At 46.1% G+C, this 26,224-nt stretch overlaps 1 protein-coding gene across 4 annotated transcripts in view; it reads left to right on the plus strand.

Annotated features, from left to right (window-relative positions):
- SMPD4 (sphingomyelin phosphodiesterase 4) overlaps positions 1–26,224 on the plus strand; it is a 641,449-nt gene that overhangs the window by 25,854 nt on the left and 589,371 nt on the right. For 3 of the 4 annotated variants that reach the window (XM_078667774.1, XM_078667777.1, XM_078667776.1), the window contains exons 2-3: positions 13,043–13,124; positions 21,519–21,605. In XM_078667774.1, coding sequence (XP_078523900.1) covers positions 13,086–13,124; positions 21,519–21,605 — 126 coding nt within the window. In that variant the 5' untranslated portion in view covers positions 13,043–13,085. Of the gene's footprint in view, positions 1–11,928; positions 12,119–13,042; positions 13,125–21,518; positions 21,606–26,224 lie in introns of all 4 variants that reach the window. The other variant, XM_078667775.1, reaches the window with a different exon arrangement.

The following is a 26,224-nucleotide window of genomic DNA, read 5'->3' on the forward strand; positions in this document are numbered from 1 at the left end:
CTCGGTACGCCCGGTGTCGGACAGGAGGACTGTCCCCCGTGTCCACGTCGTGCAGGCACCAGGAGGTGACTCCGGGTGCGAGGGAGAACAGGTTTGCGAACGGCAGCAGGAGGGCCCGGCAATCTTGACGCTGCTCTGGGGTCAGGGCCTCGGAGAGTCGGACCCCGTCCACCGAGCCATCCCTTTCCCGAGTCCTCAGCAGGTCAGGGAGGGGCTCGGAGTCTCCTTCCGTACCACTGTCGGTAGCCATCAGCAGGCTGAGTTCCGAGCGCATGAAGTGGGGTTTGAGCCTGTTGGCATGGAGGACCCGGAGGGGGTTCCGGGGGGACTCCAGGTCGATGAGATAGGTGACGGGACTCTTGCGCTCGATCACCTTGAAGGGCCCCGTCCATTTGTCTTGCAAGGCACACGGTTCGATGGGGGACATCACCCATACCTGCTGACCCGGTTCAAACTCGAGGGAGGAGGCATGTTGGTCGTACCACTTCTTCATGTCCTCTTGACTGGCCTCTAGATTGGCTTTAGCGATTTCCCTGAATTTCCGGGTCTGATTGCGGAGGGTCAGGAGGTATTTGTAGACGTCCGGGGGGGTCTTTAGGGGGGCCATCTCCCATTCCTCCTTCACTAGGCTGAGAGGCCCGCGAACGGGGTGTCCGTACAGGAGTTCGAAGGGGCTGAAGCCGAGGGACTTCTGGGGGACTTCTCGGTAGGCGAAGAGGAGGCACAGTAGTAGCACGTCCCACTGGCGGCGTAGGGGTTCTTCCAGCCCCATGATCATCCCCTTGAGGGTGCGGTTGAACCGCTCGACTAGTCCGTTCCCCTGGGGGTGATAGGGGGTGGTGAAGCGGTAAGTGACTCCGCACTGTTGCCAGAGGGATTTCATATACTTTGAAATAAAGTTCGTACCCCTGTCGCTGACGACTTCCCGGGGGAAGCCCACTCGAGAGAAGATCCCCATCAAGGCTCGACCCACTACTGGGGCTGTTATAGTACGAAGGGGGACCGCCTCAGGATAGCGGGTAGCGTGGTCCACCAGGACCAGGATGAAGCGATGCCCCTGTGCTGTTCGGGGGTCCAGGGGCCCCACAATGTCTATTCCCACCCTTTCGAACGGGGTGGTCACCACGGGGAATGGTTGTAAGGGTGCCTTGAGTTTGCGGCCGCTCTTCCTGCTGGCCTGGCAGGTCGGACAGGACCGGCAATGGTTGGATACGTCATTTCTCATTTTGGGCCAAAAAAAGTGAGTCACCAGGCGGTGGTAGGTCTTGTCTTGGCCCAGGTGCCCGGCCAGGGGGACATCATGGGCTAGGTTCAACAGGAAGTCTCTGAAGTGGAGGGGCACCACCAGCACTCGCCCGGCCCCCAGTTCTGCGATTTTCTGTTCGCTGTACAAGAGGTCATTGTCCCAATAAACCCAGTGGGCCCCGGTGGTGTCTCCTTGGCTCTGGGCGAGCGCTTGCTGACGCAATCCCTCGAGGGAGGGGCAGGTCTTTTGCTCCTGCCGGAATTGTTCATGGGTGGGCCCCCCTTCTTGGCGCCACTGAGCCAGGTCGGGAAGCTCGGGGGGCTGTGTGGACCCCTCTGGGGTGGGGTCCGGGTGGTCGGTCTGGAGGAAGTCTTCTTCTGAAGTGATCGAGGGCGGAGGTGCTGCCCATTCTGGTTCTTCTGGTCTAGGGATGGTGCGGGTGGCCATGGACCGGGTGGTTACGCACGCCCAGTCCGGGAGACCCAACATCCCCAGATGCTCTCTTCTTTCCACAGCGGCCCACGGGGAGCTCTCGAGATCGTTCCCCAGGAGGCAGTCTACGGGGGCATCGTCACGGACAGTTACTTTCAGCATGCCGGACACTCCTCCCCATTCGAAGGGGACGCAGGCCATCCGACACAGGCTCTCCGAGTTATCTGCCGATCGGACGGGGCAAAGTACGTTTGGTAGGATTTGTTCTGGGGTCACCAGGTGACAGCGGACGGCCGTCACACTGGCCCCGGTGTCACGCAGGGCCTCGGCCTTGCGCCCATTGATGCTCACCCATTGGCTGTACTTCCGAGTGTTGGCGGGCAGGGGAGTCCGCGGGACCATGTCTCTTCCTCCTAGGCATGCCAGGGTCATGGCGGCGGGTTCCCACTCGAACTGCTCCGACTCATAGGTTTCCGTGTCTTCGGAGACTTGTTCTTCTCCCAGGGCGGCGGCCGCCATCTGGCGGGGCCCGGGGGCCTGGTTCTTCGGGCAGGTCGGGTCACTGGCATAGTGGCCGACTCGCTGGCATCGATGACACGTCACGTTAGCTCGGAACCCCGGGCGCATCGGGGGGTTTCCCCGGCCTGCTGGGGCCGGGGTGGCGTTAGTGGGTGCGGCCGGGACGGCGTCTCTGCCCCGGCCCGGGCCTCCTCCTCCTCCTCGGGGACGATGATGACCTTGGTTGATTCTGTTCTGCTCATTCGGCCCACTCCGGGCCACTCGGGTGCTCTCCCACCGGTCAGCCTCGGTGGCGAGCTGCCGGGGTTCAGTCAATTTACTGTCGAGGAGGTGCTGCCTGAGCTCGACGAAGCAGTTGTTGGAGAGGTGCTCCCACACAATGATATTGAAGAGTTGTTCGTAAGTGGTTACGTTGTTACCCTTGATCCACCCCTCGAAGGCTCGGCTGAAATAGTTCACGTATTCCAACCACGTCCAGCCAAGTGGTCCGTTCACCTCCTGGGTGGAGGGTGGTGCCGGGATGTCGGGGCCTGGCCAGGCCCGGGGTTGGGGTCGGGCTGAGGCCGCGCGGCCGCGTGGTGCCGTGTCCAAGATGGCGGCTGGGCCGGGCAATGGTGCTGACGGTGGCCCGGGCCCTGTCCTGCGGGGAGGGAGCGAGCCCTTCATGTGGCCTGTCCAACAGTGAAGTCATGCGAGCATGTTGTGCACTAGAACCCATAGTGCCAGGCTGTTTTGCTATATCTCCGGCACCATCCATCTGGCCCCGGGAATGTGTGGCCTCACCAGCAATGCTCATTTTCAATAGATGCAGACATTTCGACACAGTATGTGGCAGAACAAACATGAAATAGAAAAACAATTCACTGCCCCTCCGACCTCCCACACCAACCCCCCAAACAGGTTGTGATTTACCCTCCCATATCTCCGCTAGCTGTAAACAAATGGTCCACAGCAGTGAACGCACGGGAATCATCCCAGTCGGGTACATGGGTTAGCCGGCTATACACCCCTGCGCTTGTGGCAGGCTGGCCGGGAGTGCAACGCATTTGTTCAATCTTCCAAAATAAACTACATTGTATATGTATCAGTATATGTCCTTCTATTTTAGTGAGTAACCTATAAATTCACAGTTCTTACAGGCAGCAGCAATAGCAATCCAAACCTCCCTCTAATAACAGTCAGGGTCGGGACTCTACGTCCAACATACAGTACTTATGTGTGCGCCTAGCCATCTGGTTCCCTTTGATCAGTCATTATCACTGAGGTTGGTTTCAGCCCTCTGGTCTTCGGTCGCCTCTTGCCGTTTGTGATCCTTGGCCAGCTGCTTTGCGTACGTGAGCGCCGCTTTTGCATCTGTAAAGAAGATGGGTTTCCCGGGCCCCTGTACTCTGTTTGGCCGGGCATATCAAGGAGTATTTGGTGCCAATCTGTTGAAAGATTTTCTTAGCAGGATTAAATTCCCTCCGTGCTGATTGAACTTGGAGGAAAGTCCGGACACAACGTTATGTAGTTTTCATCGTATTGAATGTCTCCCCTTTCCCTCGCCCGGCGCAGTATTGTGTCCCGGTCTCTATAGTTCAGGATGCGTGCAAGGACCGGATGTGCTGGCACCCCCGGTCTTGGCAGCGGCACCAACGTGCGATGCGCTCTCTTAACCAGGAACATGACGGACAGGTCCTGACCAAATAGATCTGACATCATTTTTTCGATGTACTTCTCCATATTCGGGATGTTTGTAGTCTCCGCAATTCTGGTAATGCGTACATTGTTGCGGCGCGATCTAGCCTCCAAATCCTCGTTCTTTTGCTGTATAGCGTAGAGGATCCCGTCCATATTCCTTAACTTCTTGTTCATTTCCGTCTGTCCTTCTTCAGTTTCAGTGATTCTGGTTTCAAGGACACTCACACGGCCCTCCTGCTTATCCATCCTCTGCGTTATCCTGTCCATTCTTTCGGCTAGGGAGTCCATCTTGGCATCTATACCCTGGAGACTGGACTTTAAATCTTTAAACATTTCGCGGATATCGTCGGGCGGCGGCTGGGACGTTGCGGGCTCCTCCGATTGACCTTGTGGCCCATTGTCTGCTTCGGGACCTTTGGCAGCCTTCTTCTCAAAATTGAGTCTTGGCTGTCTAGTGTCCGGCTTCCCCATCTTTGGCTCTGCGTACTACCAGGCGTCCAAAAGGCGAATATGTCTCCTCTTCGTTACCAGTCCTGTCGGAACTCCTGTTCTGTTGGCGCACTACCGCCCTTCCTCCTCAATGCATCGCACACTTCTAGGCCGGGATAGCACACTACTCCAATACTGTGGCTATCCGCTCGCACCACACCACCTACGATTGTGTTGTTCCATGTGTGGGTATCTTTTGCCCTTTCGCAGGCAGTATGTCGTCCTTATGTGGCGCTGTTTTAATCAGGTATCTCCTTGTCCGCCCCACTAGCTACACCAATCATGCACTTCCTGACGTGGCCGTTAGTGTCACCTTTGCAGCGCCCCCTTCCCGCCCGCTGCTAATGACATTCGGACGTGCTCGCAGCTTTATGGGATATATGTGTGGCCTAGGATGTTTTCCAATTATGCCACTCTGGATAGTGCTCTTGTGGCCACAGTCTTCGCCTCTCCCAGAGAGTGGGTGCCAGTGTGAACCAAGCTTGCCACCTCAGCTCGCCCTCCTGCCGTTCTTCCCCACGCCTATGAGGAGGGCTATTCTGCGTTCTCAAGCAATTTCCGCTTACTCCCCTTTTTTTGTGCTGATTTAGTGTGTAATAGTGTGCCTCCAGGAACCTGCCGGCAGTGTTTTCAAAATGGTGGCTTTGCTGCTTGTACTGCCTCGGGGGCCCCACTATCCAGCCGTTTCCAGGCCGTCTTCGTCCTCGGGCCACAGCCTCCAGCACCGCAGGTACAGGCCGCTGTCCCCTCCCCCGCTATTCCCAGTGGTACCTGTTGTCTTTCGCGGGTGCTCAGCCTCACACGCCTCCTTCAATCGCAGGCCGGCAGCGCCGACCTTCACAACTGCGTCCTCCCGCCGCTTCTGCTTCACTCCAGGCCCCCTCCCAGGAGGCACCGCTGTCTCCGCCGGGCTCCAGTGCATACGCTGCCCGGCTCCTCGTTATGCCCGCTTGCAGCCCCTTGACTGTGCCGCAAGTTCACAGCACCCGCTCAGAGTTGCACGGGGGGCACCAAAATCGAGGTCCCCGGCTCAGCCCGGAGGTCAGGGCAGCAGGCCTCACTCTGTCTCGGGTCTTTCTCAGCCGCACCGCGGCCTACGGCTGCCTCACGCAGATTTTTTCCTACAGCCTGTAAGAGTCATGGATGGTATCTCGCTGTTGGGATCTCGAACTCGCGCTGAATTTCCGGATTTATATCGGATTAATTACCCGGCTGACGGAGCCGCTCTAGAGTGCGGCCATCCCGCTGCTCAGCCAAGCCACGCCCCCCATGGTGCAACAACTTCAACTGTTGCATGGCTAAACACTTATAAGGTCCCAAAGGCGAGAATTATTGGCTATGCCAATGCTTGTTTATATATTGATATGTAATATAGAGGCATGGAAAACATTTTTGTGAAGAATAGGGCATTATAATGGCGTCCCGTTACATGCATTCACATTTTGTTATGCAGGATTACATACAGTTTGCAGTAGGCAAGAGATGGAAAGGAGTGTCTTGCCAGGATCGAGGCTTCAATGATGGATTAGAAAGCTTCCAAATAGTGTGAGCAAGGTAAGAGACATAACGGAAGGAGGTCCAAAAGAGCTTTAGGGCATGGTGCTCACATATATCAATGGGGGGCAGAGGGCTCAGTAGATATGGAAGTAAGGGATGCACATGGACGGGGAGCAACGGCATCTATTAGGCATCTATTAGCTGATTGTGGTGGACAGTCCCAGCCTGGTAGTTCCTTGGGATCAAGGCACCTGTAGTATACTCTGGTGGGTCAACAGGTGCCTGAAGTATATCAGGCGTAGGCTGCTGCAGAGTATGTAGAGGTAGAAGGATGCTAAAGGATATTGGTGCTTTGTCTTAGAACAAGGAATGCATACAGATTCCAGGCAGTGGTCAAGAGAGACCTAGAGTGCAGATGATATTGAAGATACAGGTAGTCCAAGGGACAAGGCAAAAGGTGCCACCTTCAGAAGGTAGAAGATAGGCAAGAGTATTGGAAATACAGGGGACCTTAAGTTAATAGATACACCAGAGAGATTTAGCAAGTTTTGAAGTTCACCATAATGTATAGGGGTAAGAAAACGTTTACAAATGAGGCGTTGAGGAGGATTTCCATGGAAGTTTTATTTTTAAAGTCTCCACGTTTTGCTCCTCTGACCATAATAGCTTAGTTAAATTGGGATCAAGCCATTAGTCTACTAATAAATATGAATGGCTTAAATGTGGTATGTGTAATAGGGAGATTCTTAATCTCAATAGGGAAGTCCCTAAAAGGGTTTCCAACCAAAATTCAAGAGTTTAGTGGGGTAGTATGAGCTTTTATGTATTGATTGTGGATAATGGAATGTATAATGATGGGGTATTTCTAATTATTTTTATGGGTAGATGCTTTAGGATGTAATTCTGTATGTACCTATGTTGACTGTTTATAGACCAAGGTCTAAATAACAAAACATTTTAAATCTGAATCTGACCATAATAGCCTAGACTTTTCATAAAAAATTAATTCACTCACTGTCTTAACAGAAAATAGCAATGTTCTATGTTCGATACAACAAGCACGAACAACTGTGAACTTTATATAAATTACTGTTGTTACTTTTTCAGTGTTTGTACTAAGTTTCAACATTTGCAACGTATGTAGAAAAATAGTTATTGTGCATATCATTCACACCGGGAAAGAATGCAAAAAACAGTGCTCAATATTATGTTGTCTCCTGGTGATCATAGCTGTAAAATGGCATTGTAAGACTGGTAGCTGATATTTAACTTAAGTTGATCAAAAAATGACCAATTTCATTTTCATGCATCTACTTCCATCTCATAACTTTATTGTAGTGTGAACTTTACCATGGGTGTTGAGTAGTTATCACTGTGCTGAAAAGATGCTCTACAGATATGGTGCTGGTTAGCAAAGCTAGTTTGTTCTATTCTACAGTGATATTTTGCATTTTCTGCATAAAAATTTCAAGCTCAGCATTACCCTTTGTAAACATTCCAGATGAAACACATGCATTGAAATCAACCTTACTTTGGTAACCTTATTAACCTAGCCTTGTGGTGTAGTTCCTACATTCCCAATAGGCTCTGCGCATTGGAATATTATATCCTATAGATGTGATGTAGGACTTATGTCTACTAGGTCTGTATCGAAATATATTAGACTTAATTGTGAGTGCCAGCTAGCTCAGAGGTCACTAGAAACTTTCTTGAGTTCACAAGAAGGGATTTAGTTTCTGACAACCGCATAAACATGACAACTTTGTTTCCCCAAGATAAAACTGATCTTCAGAGTCATGGAAACAATAGATAGATATTTTACTCAGTCAATCGTGCATGCTTCGTAACACCAGAGGTGCAGGGAAATAGATAGACGGGTGTTTTCAATAAAAGGATTTATAGAACAGTCTTCTTTCTCAAGCATAAGAAATGAACTGCTACTATCATAGAACTGGTTGCAAAATATAATGCATACAGTAAAAAGAGTAGAATAAAATAATACTGTAAGAGCATTGTATGGTTCCTAGACCATAGATAAATACATACATATATGACAGAGGCTAAAAGTACTCAACTAAAAGTGCTTCTAAAATACGCCTACCCCAGTGTACCTAACCTAAGCTTAGTACAAGTGAAGAAGTAAGTGAGGTGTAGCATAAATCTAGTATTCTTTGCCAATACTCTATCCAAGATTTCTCTTAGGGTCTAATCAGCTCTGTACCTTGGTTTAGAATGAAGAAAGTCAATCTCAGGACTCGATTTCCCAACAACCCGCAAGGGTAGCTTGGAAACACTGGAGCTGGATTTCTCGGCAGGAAAAAAGACATCGTCTCTCTCAGTGCGTCTGCTGGAGGATCGTCTTCCTTCGGCACTTGCAGTAGCAGGGCGTGTCGGGCAAGTAGATAGTCGAACTGCTCCAAACCACCGTGTGTTTGCTATGGCAAGTGTGGGCATATTTATACCTTGAAGGTACAGAGTTTGACATAAAGGTGGACATAATAACGTCATTAAAGAGTCTCAGTTCTTTGAAAACTCCATGAGTTCTTGGACAAGTCAGTATTCGAGCAAGGGGATGTCCCTAGCTGCTGAAGGCGAGTTTTCCAAGAAATCGTTGTAGATTTTCAGAACTAGTGGAAGTAGCCCTGCCGTATTTGGACTGCATGAGCTATGTCTAAATATGGTTATGATTCTTATGCCTATATAAGGATATGGTGATTTATACCTATATAAGGGCATGAATCAGGAAAATTACAATAGGGTCCTAAAATGTTATACAACAGCCTGTGCTGCCTGAAATAGAGACAGTCATAGGTTTGGGTCTCAATGATTCGGAATACATCTTAACCGCACTCTTCAGCTTGAATGACACAGGTACAGCACACTTGGTTTGTTTAGCGGTTGCAGCCGTTTTTATGCATCGTAACAGTTACAGGTTTGAACGTTCAAGGGTTAGCTCAACCTTTTATCCTTTAGAAAGAAGCAAGTGTCCAGCACTGGTTGTGTGTGATGGTTATTGCATTTTGAATCGTGTTACATTGGCCCTCTTGGCTTCATTGACTTAGTTACTTGCTGCAGCTAGCACTGGAAGTCGAGAAACTCTTGCTTCACAGTATCCCCTGTGTCCGATAACTCTTTTTATGGTGTATAATCTATCTTCTGCAGATTCTTCACCCCTCCCCCTTCTCTCCTTTTGAGGTTGGGCCAGTACTAGAAAGGTTCCATTGTAGGTTCGGCTTGATACTTACATCTGTCTAGTTTTCCCCTCCTTAGGCTTTGGTTGGCTGCCAGGAAAAACAAGCATTGGCATAGCCAATAGGTCTCGCCTTTGGGGGTCCTTGGAGACACTACTACAGACTGTACCTTGTTGCCAGATGGAATGGTACCTGACTGTTCCCAACTAGTTGTGATTGTTAGCATGAAAGTGGCAGTAGTGGTGATGTCAAAAAATGGTATTGAATTTGCAGACGGAGCTGCTTCACTGCTTCCCATCGCCCAATGTTTGGGATTGTGCAGAATGTGCGTTGGCATCCTGCCGTGTTGTATGTGAACAAAAAACCCCAAAAGTTTTTAAATAAAAGTTTCAGGCAATTGGCACAGTTAGGTGCGTCCTTCACTTATACGCTGAATGCAGTGGACTACAGGCTTGTATAGAGATCTTCTTGATATGTTGAAGAATGTCCCTCCATTCTCATGGCATCATTGGTTCTTCCTTAAGTTAGAAGCATCTAATGTGCTGCATGTCCTCCTGAGGGGGCTACAGAGCTAGCGTGGGGACTGAGTGTAGACTCCAGTGTTTTCAGGAACACTTACATTTTTACATTTCCTCTCACTATCTTATTGTGCACTGTGAATCTCAAAGTGGGATGTAATAACCAAATAACTGAATAGCATATCCACTACTCAAATTACTTCATATTTTACTATACTAATTTTCAACACTAATCCTTTATGGGTTCCGGAGTGCCGTGCTACTCGCCAGAAAAGCGCTTCAACATCCATCCATCAAGGGTAATAAGTGCTATATGAATGCAAACCTTTCTTCCCCTTTTATCCCTCCTCTATCCTTCACACTCCAAATAACGGACTAATATCCACCACTGAAATTACTTTCATATTTCACCATATTAATTCACCACTAATCCTTTATGGGCTTCCTGAATAGCGTGCTTCAACACCCCGTCAGGGGTAACAAGCACTATATAAATACAAACCTTTTTTACTCCTCTATCCTTCTGCTATCATTCCAAATCCAAATAACTGACTAACCTATCCACCACTTAAAATGTACCTGCATGTTTCGCTATACTAATTCAACACTAATCCTCTTTGGGTCCCGGAGTAGCACCGAAAAAGCGCTTTGAAGCCTCGTCAGGGGTAGTAAGCGCTATATAAATGCAATTACAATACAATACAATGTCTTTCCTTGATGTGTCACAATGATATTGCAGTCACCAACCCTCTACATTCTATAGCGCTGTGGGAGAGGGGGGGCTAATGGTTCAAGGAAAGTGTTTTTTTTTTTATAAACAGTTTGGCTAGGTTTCTTGTACTAGACATGCTTATAAGCTGAATTATGTATGACAGAGTCTCCTGTCAAATATCATTAATGGTGTTTTAGTAGAATTGTGTGGGGGGCTGATGTTTGGCAAACTTGGACACTTGCTTTTTAGGTTGTACCTCGGCAGTGCTTACTCTGGCTCTTCAAGACATGTTGTATATACTTTGTGGGCTTACAGCCCACCCATTGCTATTCACTTGTTTCTTTCAATGTTCTTTTAAAATCCCTGCTTCCAAGTGGTTAATCTTTCTTATTTGACCCACCTTTTCTTCAGTTGTTCACTCCCATGGAGCAGTGGCCCTTTACTTGTAGCCTGACACCTGTCCTTTTTTAGCAGCTGTAAAAGGGACTACTTTTTCCTTTGTCCAAAAGCACCTGACGAACGCTCAGTGCGTTCAGTTGCTCCGACGTCAGGCAGGCGCTTATTTCCCGTTTTCGTTTAGAGTTCATGTGTGCAGTCAATTTTCCTGTTCTCAAAATGAATACTTTCTGCTGTGGATGGGTTTAAATGTTTTTTGTTTTAGAATTACATAAGTGTTGTGTACTAAACACTATAATTGCATTCAGGCTGCCTTGCTGTATCGATAAGGGCAGTAGAAGACACAGAAAAGTGACAAGTGCTTGCACCCGAGTACATGGTGCTGAAACATGGTGGCCATCTTAAAAATAAACTACCACCACTGTGAAAAGCTAAATTTAAGGATTCTACCAACCCCAAGCATATTTATCCTATTTGGATTTGGCAGCCTCCTAATACTCTATAAAAAAAAAACACCATTGAGCTGCAGTAGCATTTTTAACACCTGGGAACTCTGCCTAAGCACAGTACCATATGCGATTACTAGAGGTCCCTCCAAAGACAAACACCGACACAGGATGTACCAAAAACTATTACAGCATGCCCTATCAACCCAAATGCTTTATTGGTACTACTAAACATACAGGTATTGTCACAGCATGGTAGTACCCAGTAAACCTTCACGAGACATCTGTATAATTTTGTAGTGTAGCAATCTATGGTTCCGTAACTTCTTGCTTATATCTGGACTTTGGAGTACTGACGTGTGCTGCCGGGTATTCTTCATTGTACCACTAAACCTATACTATTACCACTCTCCGGATTTGGCAGCCTTTTCAACCTTCTTGGTTTTCACCCTGCAGAATCACTTAGTTTTAATAAGGATTTTTAACGAAGTCAGTAACTGAACTCTTTACTACTCATTTATATTGTTGGGCCAGAAAGTGACTTTCATTTTCAGTAGTAACTGTGTGTCACTGTTTAAGGAGCCAGTCCAGTTCTTGCTTACAATCCTTTCATTGTCTGCGTTTGTCCGTTTGCAACCCATAGTCGATTAGCTCTTTGATCATTAGCGTGTTTCATGTTTTACTTTTGAGATAGTGTCGAAGGTTGTAGATCCTATTAAATGATCTGTAACATCTCATCTTGTGCAGCACAATTTGGTTTTCACTTTGTGCTATACATGGTTATTTGGTTACTCTGTGGCAGGTTTCGTATCAAGACCTGGAGAGCGAAGCACCAGCACTTCATGTATCTCGATGCAATACCGCAAGCTGCTACAAGAGGTCCCTAATGAGCCATGCAGGAGCACTGAATGGGTGCAGTAACGCAGACTGATACCGGATGCCCCTTCTGAGCCAGGCCACAGCCCAACTTGTATCACGGAGCAGTACCTCAGGTTGTTGTTACCAGACTTCTTAAGAAGTGACAATGGAGCAAGACTCTAATGCTAGTTAAAGCTATATGTGCTGTTCACTGGGCACTATATTGGAAAGGCCCGGCCTTCATTCCATAGCATACCATACCTTACCAGCAAAACAGAACCTTTTAAAGTTGAGCCTAGGCAGCGCTTGCGTGTTTTCTTCGAGACATAATTTATATATGCACAGTCAATTATAGCCCCGAAAAGATGAAAGGCTGATGTGACATTACCTGCTCTGGAACTCATGACCTAGACAAAAGGTACAGTAGATATCAGGAGTAAGGGCTCAGCTCTCTTTCATTTATATCCACAATGAATGAAAAACAACTAGTTTTCAGTTCTCTGGCAGAGCTCCACAGCTGCTTATTTCCCAACCAAATTTGTAAAAAACAAACATGTACTTAAAGAATGTAATTTGGCAATGCAACATAGCTCTTCAATCCCTGGCGGCACAGCAATCATGGTAATGTGCTGTCTGGCTACATTCTTATGAGGTCCTATTGGCTAAACCAATGCTTGTTCTTGCAAGTCACTGCTCTTGAACCAGCAATAACGGTCAGTTGTTGTGGCAGTATTTTTTATGGTCACTAAAGTAACTTTTGGTCTCTAGTGTTGATTGTTTAAAGCTAGCATACTGCATCGTGAGTTGGTCTATCTTCAGTGCTCCAAAGCACATAACGAAGCAGTTTTGAAGCAATCACTTTATTTTACATTAGTTTGCAATAATCTATTGCTAATGTCTGAATTAAGGTTATGTTTTTCACTTGTTGGTTTTTGACTGTAGTTTCTTTGTGCTCAATTCAGTATGACTAACTTTAGATTAAAAAAAAACAAATGTTTAAACACGTGTAGTATTAAGCTAAGATTTCTGTATGTTGTGTGTTTCCCTTTCGTTCACAGTAGTGCGCCGAAACTTGCGGCTCTGCCTGAGGGAGAACCCATTATGGCTGTTCCCTCTTTACATCAACCAAGCTTCCTGCTGGTAAGTGGGAGCATCACTCCTTTATGTATTTGTGTGTCTGTGTATTTGTAGAGTTGTAGAGAGCAAACTGAGAGCAGTGGAGTGTTGAATGTGAACGATCGCTATGAGTTGTCTTTTACGATCTTTTACACATTTATATATATTTCAGAGGTGGTGGATTCTCTTTTCTGAAGATGTAAGTCTTTAGATAATAAATTGCATGAAGTTTGTCGTTGTCCATTCACTCCACAGCTGTTTTAAAAATTGTTTTTTTTAATGTTATTAGAAGCTGAATATAGCTTAAGCGAAACCTACGTGCAATGCTTTATCGTTCTAAAGGTTGTGTACCAGATATTTTCAACCATTCTGTTGTTTATGGACTGGATTGCATAGATTAATTGGTTAAATTAGTGTTGTATGATAGATACATGCTCCAAGGCCTAGCCATTGTACTTCTGAAAACAGGATAGAGTTGGATCATTTTAATTCAGTTACTCATTTGGAAAGCACGTTAGTTTTTGTTCACCCACCTTTATATGTAAACTGTCATTTGAATCTCTGTCACTTGTAGAATTTAAAGGAATGAATATGGCATAATTTTTCATGTTTCTGCCATGTTAATATTGCTCTGTGTTTTTATAATATTGGGCTGAATACTGTGAGCGAAAATCCTAAAGGGGAACACGTGTGAATGAAGAATTTGTGCTACAACCTGAAGGAAATGGTCCAATTAGGGTCACTCACAACCACCTCTCAGCCTTCCATACTAAATGAAGAGTCGGTCAGACAGTAGAGAATATAAACCAATAACTGTTTATTCAGATATACTCAGAGTGGAGCTCCGCCTGCCCAGTCTCTAGGAGTGCTGCAGGGGGACCGAAATCAAAATGTATAAAGATACATTATGTACATCTCACAACTGAACTAAACACGCCCATTGTGGAATTTTCCAAGCAGGTGCAACTGAACAAACAACTACAGGGAGTAAGTTTCGATTCTGAGGCCGGGCACACACTATTTAATATCCAAGGTCACTCTGGCCATTCCTGTCACTGGACAAGTGGGAGAAGGCCTCTATCTAGTGGGAAAGGTATGTGCTAATAAGAACAGTGCATTCATTAGTGTAGCAAAACTCAGTTTTGGAGAAACATAACCAAGAGGAGGTTATTTCTCGGAAATAGCAAAGGATTGGTTTCGATCGTGATACAAAATGACACCCAGATACAATATGGTGCCGCAAATGCTAACTTGCATAGAGCAATGCACGAACAAAACCATTTCTATTCTAACGGCCCTCCTTTTATCAGGAGCTAAACATTTTGTAGCAAAAGGAAAAAAAATATATATATATATTCGCATGGAAATGAGGCTGTATGGAGAGATGAAATCTATACATCAGATCATCTACCTCCTTTTCCAACATAATTGTAGCATTTGTGTCATGAATCGATATGCTCCTCTTTGGAGTGCGAAGGGTGGTGAAGTAGGAACAGGAGAAGGCATTGAACCAGATCACAACAAAAAATCAGAATCACAATGAAATAAATCACATTTTCAAGAATCCAACCGCCAAAGAGAGACCAACTTCAGTTCCCACTTTCCATTCCCTTAATATTTTCCAGAATATCCAAAATATGTTGGATAATATTATTTTCCATATTAGTGATCCCGACTACACACTGATCTCCTACTACTGTGCATACACCACCACTCCTAGCTAATATGAAGTCAACTGCATATCTTGTCTGCTCAGAATATATTCGCATACTTTCCAATTGGGTGGTGATGTCACACAAAGCTGCAACTGTAGAGTTAGACAATATCTGCAGCTTACATCCTAAATATTCTCTAGCCTGGCCATAGCAGTTCCACCAAAAGTAATGATGGAAGAAAGAATATACCCAAATGTAATACCGTTACCTTAATTATTGACTTTGAGATCAGTCACTCCCTCACAAAACTCCTTCGTTAATGTCCATTTCACTCATTTTACCTTAGGCTTGGCCCGTTTAAAGGGCACACCCAAAGGTAGCACCATCCCCAGTGCCACAACATTTGTACCATTATGCATATTAGAATAAGCCCAGTTAGACAGGAATAAAAAACCTGGGTGTGCATAAATTGGTCTATCATAATCCACAGCAAAATATTGAGTATTCATTCCAACGTGATTGGATTATCTGCACTTCCCGAAGGGATCGTCTCTTTATACATCATTAATCCAGAACAATTTATGTACAATGAACGTATCAGTACTATTGACAATAGGACAGCTAGCAGGATAAAAACCAGCTTTCGGGGATTGTCAATTCTTTGTAATGCAAACCCATCAACATTATGTTCTGTTCTTACATATAGAAATTATCGCAATAGGTGTTATTATCACAACAAGGATAGCCCTCCCCCTGTGGCTTTCGATGATACATGCATGGTCATGAATAACCAAATCCAAACACTCCTTTTATCTCCATAAAGTCAGGGGATTCAGTATAAGTGTAATTCACTAAAGAAAGTGAATATGTAGTCTATAAACTAGTGACAGAATGAGTGGGGTAACAAGCAGTACCTTCTCCGAAGAATCTCTTGTGCGTATCTAGAAATATATTGCTTAGTGTCATTCTTTTCTCTCGGACATGGGAAATAGTTCATGATTGTTCATTCTGATCACATTCCAAATCCTAGGACACCCCACCCAATGTCAATGGCAATACAATCACAAAGACATCACATATGACTTTTTTCTTTGTGGACCAAGATATATGTGTGTGAACAGGAAAAATCATTGGCCGCTCTTCTTCAGCAACCATTCTGCCAAAGGGATGCATAGCAGTTGATGAAATGGGGGATGCAAAATGCAAGCAAGATATAAGTTCCCAGTATCCGTCGGAGCCTCACTAGCACAGGCTCCTATTGTCCGTCAAAAACGTTGGCGCTCTTGAGCACTGGCGGTGGAGCTTGCTCTGTCCTAAGCTCGGGTTTCCTACGTCGACCAGGATATTATACCCCCACGGGAATATTTCCGATCTATCCTGTCCAATGTTCAAACTGTACAAAAATTTCTCAGCACCCTAAACTAACTCCGGTGTTACTATAGCAAAGTGCACCCTGACTTACACAGTCCATCCCTGTCTAATCTTTCTTCTCCTTTGGAACACCATCCGCCAGCCGATAGCGCTAATTGTACCAAGTCGCTCCAGGCACAGAAGGATCAATGAAAATATGTTCCTGGATAGCTCGTATTTCCGGTGGAACAGCTGCATTCAGCTCATTGTTATTCTCCTCATCCGTTTGCGTCCAAGTCAGCTTAGCGTCGCTGAAGGGAACAAACTGAGGCACTTTTTCACACTCTGAGTCCCCTATTCCACTCACCCATTGATCATAAGGCATAAGCAACGGGATTCTGCGACAGTGGGTCGGATGAATCAAGTTTTTGCAGCCAGCGACCTTCACTGCAATACGAGTAGCAAGCAAGACCTGCTCCGGTCCCCTCAAACACAGCTCCAAACTATTCCTCCACTGAAAATTCCTTATGTGTACATAATCCTCAGGCTGAATGTTGTGTCCGGGATCCTCTGGAGTAGCTGGCAGGGCTTCCCGGACCTGTTGGTGAATAGAACGTAAACATTTAGTTAACTGGCAAAGATAATCAACAACGGGTCCTCAATATCTGAAAACTGCTGAGGGCGTGGGACACCCCAGACATTTGCCGGGCATCCAAACACGACCTCATACGGTGACAAGCCTGTCCTAGAATGTGCTGTCGTTCTTGTAGACAAAAGAGCGAACAGTAAAGCATCTGGCCACTGTAACCCTGTCGTCTCATGTATCTTCGCCAGTTTGAGTTTGAGAGTAGCATTGTACTCCCCAACCAAACCCGCTGACTGCGGATGGTTAGCAGCATGAAACCTATGCTTAATGCGTAAACCAAGGTAGGTGGCACATCAGCAAATACAACAGGAAGGGGCACATCCTAAGATAAACACTGCTTAGCACTGACTACATCCGGACCCATTGTCAAATAAACACCAGCCGGGGAACAATAAATTGTCACATGCAGTTTCTTCAATAAATCCAAACCCATCAAGTTCTCACCACAATTAGACATCAGCAAAGAAGGGACAATAGTCAATGCAAGGGTCTTGAAATGGGGCTCACAACCGGTACACCAGAAAAACCTACGAAACATTATTATGGCCGGACCGGGCCGCCCAGTGACCATATTTCGAGAAACAGAACTTTTTGTCGCACCTGTATCCACCAAGAATACCTTAGTCGAACCTTGCAATTCCGCCATTACATAAGGACCATGCTGATCTACAGGTATCGGAACTGGCCCCTCACTCTGCCCCTGGCTGTCCTAGCTGTTACACATTCTTTCACGTCGTCCATATCATAATCCTCATGATAGTGCTGTCCCTCACGAGGGTCCTCAAAATAATTATTATCGGAACAACCCTGTGAGGCAGCGCTCTGATTCCTATCAGCTCCACGACCCCATCCACGAGAACTTCGCCCTTTAGGAGCTTCAACCTTCTGCAAAAGCACAAGACACTCACTACACCAATGGCCCTCCTCCTTACAATATGCACACTGATTCTGCCCCAACAGTATCGTATTCAGCTGTCTACTAGTGCGCGGAAGCTGTCTCGCAGAACCACCACGTCTTCTACTATTACCCCCATATGCTTGTTGCAATAACACCTTTGTCTTTAAATCCTTATTCTTTTTATCTCTCTTGTCTTTCTCCTCCTGATCACGATGTTCATAGTATTAAGCCATATTCATAACAGAGGGGGAAGTATTTCATGTACTTTCAGATGCCTTTAAGGGAGTCGCTTTTTTAGGGAGTAGGTTTGAAACCAATCTGTCAAAAAACAACCAAACTCCTCCCTCAATAGACAAATTCTGTCCACTATAATCCAAAAATTAATCTTCAAACCGAGTAAAAAAAATCACTCACTTTCATCTTTCTTTTGTTTACAAGCCGACAACTTATCCCAACTTACCTTCTTTGGTGGAATAAGAGTATGCATATATGTAATAATGCGACCGGGCAAGGTAGTATCTCAGCTCGAGGCTTATCCCCTGGCTTCTTTTCCTGGTCCCATCCTTTAATCACATCTCATGTACCCCCTAACTCCTCGGCATGATCCTGTCGGTGCACCTGTCTCCAAATATCAACCGGAACTAGAAGACCAAAAAACAATTCAATATCAGCAAGAGTCCTTACAGTGGAGGAGGCAGCTTCAGTCAGTACTTTATAATAAGCAGTAGGATTTTTCCTAGGGTCAGGCAAATGAGTCTTAGGAGACAAAAACTAACAAAAGCGACAAGGCCGTTCCTAAGGAGACAAAACCTCACTTCTTTTCCCCGGAGTATAGACCCATTGTTCTTGAAATCTGGCCACAACTCCCTGTCTAGTAACACCACCAGACTGATTCGTTAACTCTGGTATCTCCGGGTGATATAAGGAATGAACCTCTCGCATCGGAAACTGAGATACCGTAGTAGGACTCTTCTCATTTAACCGGCCCATATAAGCGAACAGTGTAGCCACACCTGCGAAAACTTGGCCAGGCTCCATACTGCTAACATAACCAGCTCTGTAATAACAAATAAAATCTGTGGCGCATCATCCCCAAAATGCTGTTGCCAAAGGCCAATCAACATAGAAGACATATGTTTAAGAGCATGTTGCTATACCAAAGGCTCATAATCTCTCATTACTTCCCAAATATCCTCCACACTATAAATAGGATTACGAGCCCACAGCGCAGCCTGATTAGCCACTATGGTCTTTTCCCTGTCACCCACTCCAGATCGAATAAGCGGGCCAATATGCCCCCCCAAACATTGTCAAAAAACTATCCTCAACTCCACGAACAGGCGCTTTTCTACTCAGATGTCAGGGGATGTAAAACCAAAGTGGGAGAAGTGACAGAAGTAACAGGCACAATAGCCACTGCCCGTTGCGCTGCAGGAGTAAGAACAGGAGCCAAGGATGCTGAAACAATAGGTGGGGCAGGAGTACTGACAGTCACCGTTGCCACAGACGGCGAAAACACTGAAAGGAAAGGAGGAGGAGCAGGAGCCGCAGCAGTCAAAATAACAGCAGATGCTGGGACAGTTGAAACAGCTGTAACAGGCGTCTGTGATGGTACTGGAATAGTAGGATATATCCTCTGCGGGGCATACAGGGGCAGGGGGCGGGTAGCTGATAATTCTTCCACAAAAGTATCATTTTCTTCTTGGGCCATATAAGACCGATCAATTTGCAACCGAAACACTCTATCTGTACATTCAATTCCTGCCTCTTGTTTTTCCCTATCATATGCTACAGCTGAGTTAATGTCTGCCTTTTCCCTTTCCATGCCTCCTTTTCTGCCTTCAGTCGTCTTTTGCCTTGTTACTTTCTGCCACATTCTGAGGGAATCAAACATAGGCTGTCTACTTCTTCTCTTAAACAATTGTTCCTGTGAAAACTCAAACTTTTGTTTATCAAAAGTGCCCGTCAACGGCCACTGCAACTCAGCATTGTCCTTCGTATATTTGTGCCATAATGCACTAAACATAAGAGGGCCAATACCATCCTTCAAAATTTGGGGTGCCTTCTGCATGCGCCGGCTGATCTTCTTCCAGTCGAGCATTTGCAGAACAACAGCGACAGCACAAGGAAAACTATTTACTGAATCCAGGCATTCTCAAAAGAAAATAAGTTCACTATTTATGCCTAGCAAAGCAATTGCATATGCTTTTATCCCAAAAATTATCCTCAGACACGTGCCATATACAAACCAAACGGTACCATATCCTCAAAGAACCAAAAACAAACTCACCTGATGTATGCAGGTCAAACAAACTATTTCTCCACTGCGACTCTTCAGACCAAACGGTCAGATCCAAGGGTTCAGGACTTCAGTCGGGATTACCGCTGTGCGAGGCACGGTCCGGCAGGACAGAAGGGGCAGCCGCGAGTATCAGAAACTATTTGTGCAGGGATGCCTGATCTGTCAGTCCGACACTACGATAGCCTCGATCTCCCCTTCGCCCATCCCCCGTCTGCAGAAGGGGATGGATCGCTCACCCGAAGGAGTGCCTGTTCAGGCGCCAACCGAAGGAAATGGCCCAATTAGGGTCAATCACGACCACCTCTCAGCCTTCCATACTAAATGAAGAGTTGGTCAGACAGTAGAGAATACAAACCAATAACTTTATTCAGATACCCTCAGAGTGGAGCCCGGTCTGCCCAGTCTCTAGGAGTGCTGCAGATGGACTGAAATCGACATGCATAAAGATACATTATGTACATCTCACAACTGAACTAAACACGCTGGTTGTGGAATTTTCCAAGCCGGTGCAACTGAACAAAGAAATACAGGGAGTAAGTTTTGATTCTGAGGCCGGGCACTCTACTATCCAAGATCACTCTAGCTGTTCCTGCCACTAGACAAGTGGGAGAAGGCCTCTGGTGGGGAAGGTATGTGCTAATAAGAACAGTGCATTCATTAGTGTAGCAAAACTCAGCTTTGGAGAAACCTAACCAAGAGGAGGTTATTTCTCGGAAATAGCAAATTATTAGTTTCGATCATGATACAAAATGGCGCCCTGATACAAAATGGTGCTGCGAATGCAAACTTGCATAGAGCAATGCACGAACAAAATCATTTCTATTCTAACAAACCAGAGGCAACTTGTTATCTAGTGTAATTAAGGTGTAAGGGTGCATGGTTGCCGTCAAGGAGTGTGAATAATTGACTGGAATGGGGCCGATTATTAGTGCGTTTTGTGATTGGAATTGGAAAATTGGAAAAGAGGGGCTCAATATTTATATTCTCATCTGTTGTTTCATGTGAGGTTTTTGTGTTGTGCATAATGTGACTTTGAAACGTAGTCCGTGGCAAAACAGAGCACAGGTTTGTTTGCCACCATTCTAACAATTAAATGCTTCTTGGTGATAATATAACATGCACAATTAAAGATTCCACACACTAAAAATCTGATCAGGAAATGACACGTAAATTAAACTAAAAAGTATTTCATTAAAACTGCCTGACACTAACTGTTTTAAGCTCCTTGCGTTAGAACTTTTTAGTGATGGAGTCCAGTTAACTCATCAATTTGTTTTCTGTTTCAACATTTTTTTAAATGGAATCTTACTTCAGAATAAAACTGGTGCTTTTGATAACTGCTGGTTTCATGCTGACTTTCGTTGTCTCGTTCTTTAAAATGTGGCCATCCGTGCTCTCCATATACGTCTGTTAAACAAATAAACCACTTCTAGATACCTTGCTTTTCTGACTGCTCAAACTCAATCCGCACCATCATAACTTTGGTATATGTTCCACCTTTGATGTTTAGTTACGTCCTGACTGAGGGACTTCTCAGTGTTTTAACCCACTTTCTCTCTTGTTGCAGGCAAGTCTTAAAGCAGACTGTGTGACCAAGCCCTTTGTCCAAAGGTGTCAAGATTTGGTTAAAGTCATTGATGAATTTCCTGCCAAGGTAGTGTTTTGTTTTGATAATGATTCAATTAAGCCAATGAGAATTTCTCTATCCAGGCTATTCAACCACTCTACATTATTAATTTGTGTGGGGCCTTTTTTATTGTTATTGAAATTAGACCATCACTTTTATGCCTTCTGTAAACAGGCCTACTTCAATCTGAGTATCTTAATCGTTTTATTTGGGTAGGTTCGGATGTGCTTGGCATGAGTTTATGCCTCCCTTTCTGATTTCTTTTTTCCCCTCAGTTTGGTTATTTGCTGCAGAATTGTCCTAATATACTTCTTCTTTCTTTTGACTGTGTCGTCTGTGCATAATCCTTTCACATCTGTTTGTCCTTAGTGCTACATTTTATTGTGTAAAACCTATCCTAGTATGTCTGGTTATTTATAAAACGTGATGACTGCCTTCTTCCTCTTATTGACCTGCTCTATTCCTGCTCCTCCTAATGTGGTGCTATGCTGCTTTGTCACTTGCATATCACCACCATACTCCATACACATGTAAGCACTGAGCGGTTTCTCCTTAGGGTCGTGGTGGGTGTCCTCACTTACACTCATAAATCCACCTCTCATCTTCCACCCTTCAAGTGCTATATCATTAACTCTAAAACTCTAATCTGACCTTCAGACGTTTCCTGAGGCCCATCCTCTTTTCACTAAGCATCCATTCCATCTTCACTTTTCCCCATGGCCATATTTTACTAAAACTGTGTGCTTGTTTTATGTTTCTTCTTTATTTAATCAAGTTGCAATAATTCTAGGATTCACTAACATTTTGACTTTTATAGTTGGGTCATTACAAGCCAAGAAAGTCAGATGTCAGCAAATCAAAGATTTCTTGAAACCTTTTCAGTCAGTAATAGCATGGGAAAACTACAGCTTCACCCTTTAATCTAGTTAAAATAAGTGAGAAACTTAAACCAAAGATGAAATCTGTGGGCAACACAAATTATGTCTGAGGCTAATACATGACCAACACCCTAAATGTAAGAAAAGCACATGCCACGTTTTGCGTTCCCTGGCCCAGGTCAATGCATAACATAAATCCAAGTTACAAGTGATGGAAACATAAGTTCTTGTGTGTTTAGAAATGTTTTTGCTATTTCATAGGATCATACCTATGAGATGTTATTAATTAACTCTGGTACTCAATGTACCATTCCTGAGGTGATAAAACTGTGATTTGGCTATCCATCACTTAAGTCTCAGTTACAAGTGCTCTGTTAAATTACAGCACCTGTGCAAACACCTATTTGCATGGATATTGGAGTTAGGAGTAGGTAAGAATTTTTTCCCTCCGACTGATTTTGGCAGGTTAAACCTGCCCACATGTATTGGGTGAAAAAGGCCTGGTTAATACCAAGACATGCATATTTTGGGGCAGTAAGCGCAAAATTCTGCTTGTTTTGGGTCATTGCTACGTAGTTGTCCAGGGAATCTGTAGGATCTGCTTCTTATGGTTACCCCCGCTTTTTGATTCATGTGATACTGTTTTTGACTAGTCTGACTGGGATCCTGTTAATCAGGACCCCAGTCTATCTGCTTTCTCTCTAAACTGTTAAGTCATGTATTTGGGTACACTCCAGATTGGATACTGGGGTACCCTTGCCAGTCTCTAGTATAGGATACCCTTGTACCCAGGGCATAGGTACCCCAGTGGCCTCCCATGGGCTAAAGCATGTATTCTACCACCCATGAGAGGTCATGCAAAATGGAACTACAGGCCTACAATTGCAGCCTGTGTATGATGGTGCATGCACCACTTACTTTAGATATAGGTTTACTATATCTAAGGGTCACTGCAATTAAAACCTATAAGTCACCCCTCTAGCAGGCATTTACAATCCTGAGAGCAGGGTGCTTTGTTCTAGGTGAGAGGGTGCCACTGCATGAGCAGAACACCCCTGCAGCCTACTGAGTCCATTCTCCAGGGTTGTCAGTGTATCATCCGTTTACAATATATAGAGTGGCATTACGAGAACACTTGATGACCAGCTCTAAAATGGCTGAAAGTAACCCTATTGTGTATGGTATCAAACATTGTGGAATCATACCCCCACACCTGTAACCAATGTGAGAGGTATGACTCCAGCCCTCAGAAGCAAGCTTCGTTGGGTCCCTGTGTTCCAGATACCAGCCTTCTATCCCCGGTAGTACAAAACGTTTGCTGCCAATGAGACACATTTCTGCCCTCCTACTGCTGAGCCAGGCTTGAGTAGAGGAAGGTGGAACAGCAGGCATCCTGTCACATGGAGGTTTGACCACCTCCCAGACAGGATTTTGTGTATTAGGGCTGGGTGGGTGCACTTGCCAGCGACCGCAAGTCTGCATGGGGGGCACATTTGGTGTCCCTGTGCATAGTCCAGTTCAAACCAGTCCTGGGAGCTGTTGGTTCCTGCTTTGGCATGAAACTGGACAAAGGAAATGGGAGTAACCTCCCCACTCTCCTGACCCTCCCCTGGGAGGGTCCCCTGAATCTGTCCAACCCTCTCCCGTGGGTACCGAAGGGCTTACCTGGCTGTAGGACCATATATTCGACGTGGACAAGGCTCTGAAACAAGAAGCCACTGAACTTCGACCATCTGGACACTTGGACTTTGCTGGACTTCGTTTGGGCCTGACTTCGTCTCCCTCTCAGTCTGAAGCATAGTCTGTGCCCATGCACCATACAGGCTCCTTGCAGGACCTGTGGAGCATCAAGGCCAACTAAAGACCTATCCCTTGGGATGAAGGAGTCACTCCCCTGCATTCTCAGGCACCACATCCCAAAGTACCAGTCTACTGCTCCTGAGCTCCTACGGATTCCGAAAATCCCAACAACACAGAATGTGGGTCCCTACATCCCTCGAGGCCCGAGCTGCCCTCTCACCGAGTTTGAGGTCCGAATCCTTTGTGGGGCTGCAACACCCAAGCCCCTGTTTGCTGCATACTTTTGCAAGTGCACATGCTTGTTGCCCATTTCCAGACACGTGCATTGGGCTTTTGATAGCCCCAACCTCTGTGCACATTTCGTACCAAGATCTTCGTCCTTCTCTTATTGAGTGCTCCGTGGGCTGTCGTCTTGTGAATCCGCCGAGGTCCGCTCGCAACTCCTGTGCCTTTGGCCTGTGAGTCCACTTGAGGGTCAACTTTGCTTTCCGTGGGCTACCCTGGTTGCTACAGGCTTTCCTGACCTCCCTTGCTTTGGTGAGTCTCCTGAACCTTGCTGGTCCAAACCGTAACCCTACTTGACCTTCTGTGTGGGTTGCTGTTGCCAAGGCTTGTTGGTGTTCCCGCCGGACCCTGACCCCTCAGCACTCCACATTCTTCATGGGACAGCTCTCATCCAGCTCCTGGCCGTCCTTGACGTCGCCTGGTCCCTATCTCTGAAGAGTCAAGAACCCCCACAACGCACCTGAAACTCGACATCGGTGGGCATTCGACTACTGAGCCCCTGGTCACTCCTGAGTGACCCAGACTCTGTCCCCTCTGCTTTCAGGTACTCTTCAACAAGAATCCACCTTTGGATTCCATCAGATATTCTTCTTCCTTCCAGCAGTGACATTTCCTTGAAGTCCTCCATTGAGATCAATGGTGGTTTCCGACGCCACTTCAGTCCTATGCACCCGGCTTGCCTGGGATAGGTAACTCTGGTACTACGCTATCCACTAGTGGGGTGGCTCTTCAACCTCCTGTGATGTTATGTTAAAAATGCTTATATAGCGCATGGCTGCCCCAGCAATGGGGCGTCCCAGCGCTTGCGGACGAGTAGCAATGGATGGTGACTGCTAGCCAGATGGAAAGACCGCCAAGGAATGCATATTTTCTAAAAGCCCGGGGAGCAGAAGCGCCGCACGTTGGCGCCTCCCCGCTAGATGGAGGAAAGTAGCCAGATTTTAATCTGTTTTCTGAATGCCCAGTGATTTTTTGTTCTGCGCGCCGAGTTTGGAATGGGGTTCCGAAGGGCTGGGGCCGGGGACCTAAATGAACGCCCCCCGCTCTGCTCCTGCACACCCTAGGAGTACAGGCCAGATGCAGATCTGCGGAGCGCAGTCCTCTCCTTGGAACATATAGTGTGCAGAGCCCCTGCAGAATATGGAGACCCTGACCATGTAGGATCCTGTGAATGGTGCAGAGAGTTTTGAAGTGAATTCTCTGATAGATCGGCTGCCATTGTAGGCGGTACAGAAGATGGGAGGTATGACAATGCTTAGGGAGGGCGAAGAGAGTGCGGGCAGCCGCATTCTGTGCCCTTTGCAGTCTCTTCGTAACTGTTTTATTTGCACCCAATAGAAGTCCGTTATAGTAATCAAGACGTGACAGAACCACCGATTGAATGATCACTTGACGGGTGGGCGCATCAAAAAACCCCAAGATGGGTTTTAGCCCGCCTAGGTGGCCGAAGCATGTACCTGCCACTTTTTTGGCGTGCAGTTCGAAGGAGAGGGAGTTGTCCATCAGGACCCCTAGGTTCTTGACTGCACTTTTCGGCTGGGTTGGGGAACCCAGTGCAGCGGGCCACCACTGGTAGTCTCGTTTATGAGGGTCCCTACCAAACAGAAGCCCCTCTGTTTGTTTTAGAGGAATTAAGTTGTAGGTAATTTTCCGCCATCCAATCTGAGATAGCCAAGACATCCT

This window comes from Lissotriton helveticus, chromosome 11, assembly GCF_964261635.1.
Source record: "Lissotriton helveticus chromosome 11, aLisHel1.1, whole genome shotgun sequence".
Taxonomy (NCBI): domain Eukaryota; kingdom Metazoa; phylum Chordata; class Amphibia; order Caudata; family Salamandridae; genus Lissotriton; species Lissotriton helveticus.